The sequence below is a fragment of the Acipenser ruthenus genome, chromosome 18 (assembly GCF_902713425.1).
Source record: "Acipenser ruthenus chromosome 18, fAciRut3.2 maternal haplotype, whole genome shotgun sequence".
Classification (NCBI taxonomy): domain Eukaryota; kingdom Metazoa; phylum Chordata; class Actinopteri; order Acipenseriformes; family Acipenseridae; genus Acipenser; species Acipenser ruthenus.
The window spans coordinates 18,981,941-18,990,969 of record NC_081206.1 but is presented as its reverse complement, the minus strand read 5'-3'; the positions used below and the strand labels follow the sequence as shown (position 1 = coordinate 18,990,969).

Here is a 9,029-nt window from a genome sequence, read left to right as displayed (position 1 = left end):
GACCAATGTATAGTATAGAAACAACAGCTGATACAGTTCTAAAAAAACCCTTCTTATTTGAGTATATGATTTCTTTATGTAAAGCTCTTTTTTTTGTTTGTTTGTTTTACAGTATAATGTACATAGAAAAATACAATACTGTAATACAGGCCCATGCAGACTTACCCCATCCTCCCCAGGTTTCTGGCTGCCCTGTTTGTAAAGCTGCAGTTATGTGTCACTGCCGTGAATCACTCACCTACTTTTTCTCTGTAAATGCGCTGCACCAGTGGGAAATGACTTTTTTTAGACTTTTGCAAGGATAGAAAGGTGTTCAAGATTGTCTTTTTTTTTCTTAGTTGTTGTACTCTTGAAAAGTGGATTGGTCTACTGAGCCGGGATAGTACAATCACTGGCAAGTGGTCCGCTGGACCACTGTTCACTGAAGGAGAGACCATCAAACTCCGAGGTCATTGGCTGGTACATTAGCTCTCTAACCAACCAGGCCCCCCACTTTCTTTAGTTCTTTTAGTGCACAATTATTTTACTTCAGTTTTTCTCTCAGAATTTCCACAAAACTCAGCAATCTGAGAACTGTAGGTCAGTGGGTGTCCTCAGATGCCATGACCAAACAAGTACTACTTGTTGGAAAACATGGAACAAGTATTGAATAGCAGTTTGCTACGCATGAGGAATGACGGCTGTATTCATGTTATTTTTCTGAAAAGTGATTTAACATTGGATAGAAAAAACTGTTAGTTCCAAAAATGCAAGCACTGCTGTGATAGATGAAAGCTGCAATATGGTAGAGAAGTTAAGATTCATTTGTGTCAAAGCAAATGGCTGGCCAGCAGCACACGGCTGTACAAACAAGTCCTTTGATCTCCAGCCCTGACATGAAAGAAGTTTGCCTTTCGGGAGTCCACTGGGTTATAAAACTAGTTAACAGGTTTTTGCTTAGAAAATACAGCTGGTTTATGACGGGGTCATAAAGCTAGTTTTCAAGGGGGACCGAAGAGCCAAAAAGAGATAATGAAACTGGGATCAAAGTGTCTTAGGCAAATCGGAGAGATAGGAACAAGGAAGATGACAAAAACCAGATGTATGGACCTTTGTGACACCAGGGTCTGAAGAAAGCACTGAGTTCAGAGATCTTCACACTAGAACACACACACACACACACACACACACACACATAATGATAATGAGTTGTACCTTTTCTATTGGTTAAGTGTCAGAGAAAGAGGAGGAGAAAGACACCTATGCAGAAGGGTATTTAATGTCATGCAACAATTGTAAGAACGAGTATTCTGTTTGTCCTGTACCTGGGACCAGACTCCCTGCATATTTCAATAAACCTAACAACTGACTGAAGAAAAGGACTCTGTGCAGTTTCTTGAATCTACTTACTCACCATCCTCTTTTTTAAGTTACATCACTACTATTTGTACAAATAAAAGTGGTACAGTGCTTCGTCTAGGGCTCAGATAGCTAACCCACTCCAGTACCCATCCACTGCTCATGTTCTCAATTGAAGCCAAGCACATTACCTATGAATTCATTTCTGAGCTTATCCCGGAATCGCAGGTCTTCTGCTCCCAGGATGAGAGCGTTGATGAAGCTCAGCAGAGTCACCATGTAGGGCACGTTGTCAGTGGACTGGAGTTCGTTCATGATCATGCTGAAGCGATACAGCTGGCTTTTTACAATCTGTCAGGATGAACAAACCACAGAGTGTCAGACGTCTTCATATTACAAAGTCACAACTATAACAACCAAAATATGAAATCATATTTTAGATTTTGTCTTACTGCCCATTACCTTTTGCAATTGTTCTGAATGGTTAATTTTGCAATTTGTCAAATGATATATATATATATATATATATATATATATATATATATATATATATATATATATATATACAGTGCCTTGCGAAAGTATTCGGCCCCCTTGAACTTTGCGACCTTTTGCCACATTTCAGGCTTCAAACATAAAGATATGAAACTGTAATTTTTTGTGAAGAATCAACAACAAGTGGGACACAATCATGAAGTGGAACGAAATTTATTGGATATTTCAAACTTTTTTAACAAATAAAAAACTGAAAAATTGGGCGTGCAAAATTATTCAGCCCCCTTAAGTTAATACTTTGTAGCGCCACCTTTTGCTGCGATTACAGCTGTAAGTCGCTTGGGGTATGTCTCTATCAGTTTTGCACATCGAGAGACTGAAATTTTTGCCCATTCCTCCTTGCAAAACAGCTCGAGCTCAGTGAGGTTGGATGGAGAGCATTTGTGAACAGCAGTTTTCAGTTCTTTCCACAGATTCTCGATTGGATTCAGGTCTGGACTTTGACTTGGCCATTCTAACACCTGGATATGTTTATTTGTGAACCATTCCATTGTAGAATTTGCTTTATGTTTTGGATCATTGTCTTGTTGGAAGACAAATCTCCGTCCCAGTCTCAGGTCTTTTGCAGACTCCATCAGGTTTTCTTCCAGAATGGTCCTGTATTTGGCTCCATCCATCTTCCCATCAATTTTAACCATCTTCCCTGTCCCTGCTGAAGAAAAGCAGGCCCAAACCATGATGCTGCCACCACCATGTTTGACAGTGGGGATGGTGTGTTCAGGGTGATGAGCTGTGTTGCTTTTACGCCAAACATAACGTTTTGCATTGTTGCCAAAAAGTTCGATTTTGGTTTCATCTGACCAGAGCACCTTCTTCCACATGTTTGGTGTGTCTCCCAGGTCGCTTGTGGCAAACTGTAAATGACACTTTTTATGGATATCTTTAAGAAATGGCTTTCTTCTTGCCACTCTTCCATAAAGGCCAGATTTGTGCAGTATACGACTGATTGTTGTCCTATGGACAGAGTCTCCCACCTCAGCTGTAGATCTCTGCAGTTCATCCAGAGTGATCATGGGCCTCTTGGCTGCATCTCTGATCAGTCTTCTCCTTGTATGAGCTGAAAGTTTAGAGGGACGGCCAGGTCTTGGTAGATTTGCAGTGGTCTGATACTCCTTCCATTTCAATATTATCGCTTGCACAGTGCTCCTTGGGATGTTTAAAGCTTGGGAAATCTTTTTGTATCCAAATCCGGCTTTAAACTTCTCCACAACAGTATCTCGGACCTGCCTGGTGTGTTCCTTGTTCTTCATGATGCTCTCTGCGCTTTAAACGGACCTCTGAGACTATCACAGTGCAGGTGCATTTATACGGAGACTTGATTACACACAGGTGGATTCTATTTATCATCATTAGTCATTTAGGTCAACATTGGATCATTCAGAGATCCTCACTGAACTTCTGGAGAGAGTTTGCTGCACTGAAAGTAAAGGGGCTGAATAATTTTGCACGCCCAATTTTTCAGTTTTTTATTTGTTAAAAAAGTTTGAAATATCCAATAAATTTCGTTCCACTTCATGATTGTGTCCCACTTGTTGTTGATTCTTCACAAAAAATTACAGTTTCATATCTTTATGTTTGAAGCCTGAAATGTGGCAAAAGGTCGCAAAGTTCAAGGGGGCCGAATACTTTCGCAAGGCACTGTATATATATATAGGGCCAGTTTTAAAGCTCACTGTTGATTCTAGTCCTAATACATGAGTATAGCAGGACAGACAAGTTTTACTTGGGATTACATGTTGGAATAAAGTTTGAAAATTACAATGACAGCTGCAAAAGTGGCAAATGATATCTATTGGAAAACAGAAAAGGACGACTTGATGCTAAGTCTTCTATTACAGTGGGTGCATCGATCATATACTGCACTGTGCAATGCTGGACACTAGGGGGCATCCTGAATTAAGTTAACCCTAAATTAGAAACTTGCTCCTGTTTATTTCTTAGACAGTATGGCAAAGTATTTATTTCTCTAATGATCTTATTGGGATCTTTTAAATCAACGCAATTAGCCATTTAATATGATTTTAAGTAGCACTGCTTGTCAGGATTGTAATAGCAAACATAGAGGCGAATGATCTGCTTGATAAATATCATATTTTTAAATAAAATTACTTATTTTTGTTTCCCAGTTGACAAATATATATTTTTTGTTACTATTTGTTTTTGCAACATGTTTATTTTGTTACTATTTTCCTGTTCTTTCATAATGCATACTGTAATATTTTTTGTCTGCAGCAGTGTCAGTAATTAAAAATACTGCTATGCCACAAAAAAAAGCAGTTTTAATTTATTGATTTATCTCACTATTACAGCCACCAGCATTACATGCTAATTGGGTTATTTCATCAATGTTACTGAAGTACAGTAGTTCATAGCACTTTTCACATCTCCTGTCTGCCCATTGTGTACTGCCCAGTGCTGCCCCACGCAGGCCTACACAAGGTCAGTAGTGGTTTTGAGAGGTAGGTATCATTGGGTTAGCAGTTCATTGCATGAGGCACTTATTATTACAGTATCATGGTTCATTAGAACTATCTACACCATTCCTCTTTACAAACTGCTTCCATGAGAACAGTCATCCCATAATAAGACTCTATTTTAGTTTTGACTCAGATAAGCCATGTTTCCTGCCACAAGGCTATAGCATTAAACTCACAGTACATGAATACTGTACAGAAAACTATGTGGGGTCCTGGCTGTAACATTGGAAGGGAATGGAGAGAAGAAGCAGCAACCAAAAAGTACTATGGAAAAACAAAAGGATTACCAGCAATACAGTGAAGAGACAATAGCAGTAATAGCAGTGGTCTTGACCAATGTATTATTCACTGTGGTTAGAGTCACTTTGTTTCCTTTGCTGTTTTAGTCATCCCATTGTGGGTTAAAGCACTCCTGTGGCCTCAGCAGAGCTCTCAGAATCATGTCTAAATAAATTTGCAGTGGTGAATAAAACAACACACCCAATTTATACCTGACCTCTGGCAATACTCTGCCCCTAGTGGATGTAATAAGTGCATTTGTTCTATGTAGCATTTCTTAGTGATGTTACATCTACCAGAGTGTTGCAAGGCGAATGGTACATGGTTACACTCTGGTGTAGCAGATGCACCTGGAGGTTAGACATGATTCCACGGACCTACTTAAAAGAGACACCAGGATGTGATGATCTAAACAAGAAGAAGAATGCAATAGTTTAGATAACCCTGAACGTTCTCTGCCATACCAAGTTAAGATAATTATATTTTCCTTTGCTTCTAATGGGATTTTAATTGGACTTGGTGGCCATAACTTGGAATTGCATACTTCTATTAAAAGATCGGATTTTTCAGTGAATGCCTAATGCATGTCTTCTGCCTACACACACATACTGTTTACCTTGTAATGTTGTAAAGCATCCAAGGACAGGCTGTATCCTTCAGTGGAATACATGCAGAGGGCAGCCAGCAACTCAAACACCTGCTTCTTCACCATCAGGTTCGGTGTGTCCAAAGCTGCAAGCAACACAACATACAAACTCATCATGTTAGGGGTCATCGAGCACACTACAGTATTCTTCTCCCCATTTAGAATGTCCAATTGCATTCCCTTACTGCAGCAATTCCCCACATCTGCTCAGGAGAACTGAAGGTCAATGAGCATCCTCCAATCCCCAAACCAATTGCCTCTTCACACCCAGGAACCTTGCCTTGCAGGTGTCTGCCTGAGCTCACCAGGTGCCTGGCCAGTAGGGTCCACTCTAGTGTGGTGAGCAGAAACAATACTTGTCGGTTTTACCTCCCTAAACCCCAAGAGTGCAAGTGCCAATGCGACACTCCCTCTGGAATCCCCAGAGAAGACACAGCCAGGACGTGAACCTGCGCTCCCCTGACTATATGACTCACCCTGCACACCACGCAGACATGTGTTTACCTGCTGAGCTACTGGGAGACCCCTGAATTTGTTCTAAACATTACACAGTGTTTGGTAATGCTTAAAATGGTTTATCTGAACCGGAGTTGAACACCCCTGACTTTCTACAAAAAAAGTTTAGAAGTGAAGTCTCATGTAGTTTTCATTGCCCTGGTTAACTGTGCACTTTGTTCTGTTTTGGTACACCTTTTGCGTTTCAATTTGAGTAAACATGTGACCCGAATTCAAGAGTGGGATTTTAAACTAGACATAACAAGTCCCACAGTGGTATATCAGCCAATTGAAAACCACTGGATCCCCGCACAGTCATTTGAAAAATCCAATTCATGAGAAGAGAACTTCGATGAAACTAGTTGGCTTGTTCACAGTTCAAGCGTCCACACAGGTTTTGGGAAGGAAAGAATAATATTTCCATTAACTTTTCTAGCAGCCTTCTGGGTTTCTATTGCACTGCAATGGCATTTTGTATACCGCGTGAGAGCATAATGGCACAGTATGCTGGGTACCAGCAGCACAGCAGTCAGAACATGCAGATAGCTATACTGAATAAAGGCAAGCACGCATTTGAGATATTTTATTTGCAATTGCCCTTTAAACACCCATCATGCCAAGTGTCCTCAGCATGAAATGTGTGAGCAGGCTTTTTACAGCACCAAACGCTCATGTCCTAGATGGTTGAGAGATAAGGACCTCTTTCATTAGGATGTTTACATCCTGAGATTCACATAAAAGACTCTCTGTTCTCAAAATCCATTTTATTCTCTGATTGCTACTGATTAGTATTTATCTATTCAAGGCTATAAGAACCATTGTGAGGGGAGACACAAGAGGCTATATTTATACAAGGTCATGTTCTAAATTGCTCTACTAAGAGAGAATAGTTGGTCTTTTTATGTTTTAAAAGCATGGGTTATTTCTAGGACACAACTTAATTCGTAGTTCTGACTGTTTTGAAGGTGTAACTACCATGCACTATGTGCATTATGTCAATAACATACATATCTCTTATCTCACCTGTAAAGGCAGAATGAAATCAATTGGTATCATGAAAATGCGGGAGTGATTAAGGTACATACAGATAAACAGACAGAAATAAATCAACGAATTTTGATACTCTCAATAATGTTCCCACAACACCAGTGTTTTATCCATCAGCGTTATCTTCAACGTCAGCCCTTTGACTTGCATAGTACTTCAGTTTCTAACAGTTTCTAAACTGCCAGAGTGCTCACCTTTCGACAGTTTGCGGACGTAGCCCTCATTCTCCACTATGAACTCGATGCCACGAGGGGAGTTCATAACGGCTCGCACGCAGCTGACACATGTGAGCTGGAGCAGGGCGTCAGAGATCCGCGAGCACCCCCTTCCAGAGAGCCGGTCCAGGGCCTCCAGCAGCAAGTCCAGGCCGCTCAGCTCCAGGAACTGGACCATCCAGGAGTGGTCGCTGCCCTCTAACCTCTTCTTCAGCCCAGAGTAATTGACCACGCTGGGCACCTGCAGCAGGCGGATACAGAGCTCGGGGTCAGAGTTCTCCAAGTTGGCTTCGGCCTGGTCCTCCATATCCGGTCGGCTGAGCTTTTTCTTCAGGGACGCCCATTTCGTCTGCTTCACAGACATGGTGCTCCTAGGGCTGTTGTCCTTTGCCTGGGGAATACAAAAAGGACAAGCTTCATCAGTGCATTTGAAAGCAGTATTCTGGGACTCCTAAAAGTACCACTTGTGGGTGTAGAAAGAAGGCACCAGTGCATCTTAGTTCCTGTCAGGTAACATCTCACAGGCTGTCATTGCTTCCCACGGTGGCTTATCAATAATAAGGACACAGCATAATCATTAGTGCAGACATATGTGTCAAATAGAACTCCTCCCCTGTAGAACTCCTCTGTTGTATCCTGGGACACTATCACCCTTCATTTAAACATGCTTTATTTTGCCCCCTATTTTACTGCATTTAATCCTGTACCTCAGAATATTGTAATCTGCCAAGTGTTTAATCTGTAGTATTTTGTACTTAATCATATCCTGATGTTACTATCACTATTTAATCATATCCTGATGTAACTTTCACTATTATCTGCTGTATTATTGAATTGTGGTTTGTCACACTTGAGAATTATTGTATTTCTTGTTCTTATTGTATGACTTATATTGTAACACTTGAATGTATTTGTATTTGCTTGCGATTGTAAGTCGCCCTGGATAAGGGCGTCTGCTAAGAAATAAATAATAATAATAAATAAATAAACCTCTTTTGGAAGGGGGTAGTTTCTACTGTAGGTTGCTCTTAGGAAGGATAAATCCATATGAATGATCCCTTACAACAAATACCACAGGTGGGAGAAGGCAATAAATGCATCTTAGTTGATCTCACACTTATATCATTGCAGGTGTGGTGCTACACACCCAACAAGTTTGATACAACAGTTTAATAATCTGCCCTACCCTACATTTCTATTACCATTAGCTGCGGTACCATTCATGCTATATTTTTTTTTTTTTTTTTTTTTTTTTTTTAATATATAAATTTAGTAGTCGGTAATTGATTTTACACCGTTCTCCCAATTTGAAATATCCGATTGTATTTTAGGCTCAGCTCAAACTGGTTAAACAAGTGATGTACAGTACCTGACTGCTTTGTAAATTATCATCTGAGAGCTGAAACTGTCATTTTCAATTCTACTTAAACTGCAAATGTGCACTCAGGCCACTATGCAATTAAGTCTTAGCTGAATTAAGCATTTCAGAAAAATATAAATTCATGCAATGTACACAGCAAAGTGGAATTATTTTAATTTGATTACATTTTTATGAATACAAATAAATAGACATATCGGGCTGTATGTATAGAGATGGTTCGTATCATGGGGTTTGGGCCTGAAATTGCAACGCTGTGATTTTGTTTTGAACTTTCCTGTGCTGTATAAACCTGTCTTGTTTCAGTAGTGGCCACCTTATGAAGTTGTGAAGGAATACAAAACATTATTATTATTATTATTATTATTATTATTATTATTATTATTATTATTATTATTATTATTGTTGTATTTTATTGCTGTGAGTTTTCAAAAGCCATGGCGTAAGTTTTTTTGGTGCTGGGACTTTGAATACATTGAAGTGGGATCATCACGTATTCTAGTTTCCAGCCTCAAAAACCCTATCATAAACGAAAATCCCAATATCTATTTAATATTGACGCAGGGACTGAGAAGGTTATCATAATGAGGGAAATGGTG

The 9,029-nt window shown here is 39.8% G+C and overlaps 1 protein-coding gene across 1 annotated transcript in view; it reads right to left on the bottom strand.

Moving 5' to 3' along the window:
- The window catches only part of LOC117422238 (inverted formin-2-like), a 30,291-nt gene that overhangs the window by 1,807 nt on the left and 19,455 nt on the right, over positions 1-9,029 (bottom strand). Inside the window, exons 2-4 of the mRNA XM_058991408.1 lie at positions 7,032-7,443; positions 5,266-5,381; positions 1,530-1,689 (exon numbers count right to left, since the gene is read on the bottom strand). Of these exons, the coding sequence (XP_058847391.1) occupies positions 1,530-1,689; positions 5,266-5,381; positions 7,032-7,416 (661 nt within the window). The 5' untranslated portion in view covers positions 7,417-7,443. The remainder of the gene's footprint in view (positions 1-1,529; positions 1,690-5,265; positions 5,382-7,031; positions 7,444-9,029) is intronic.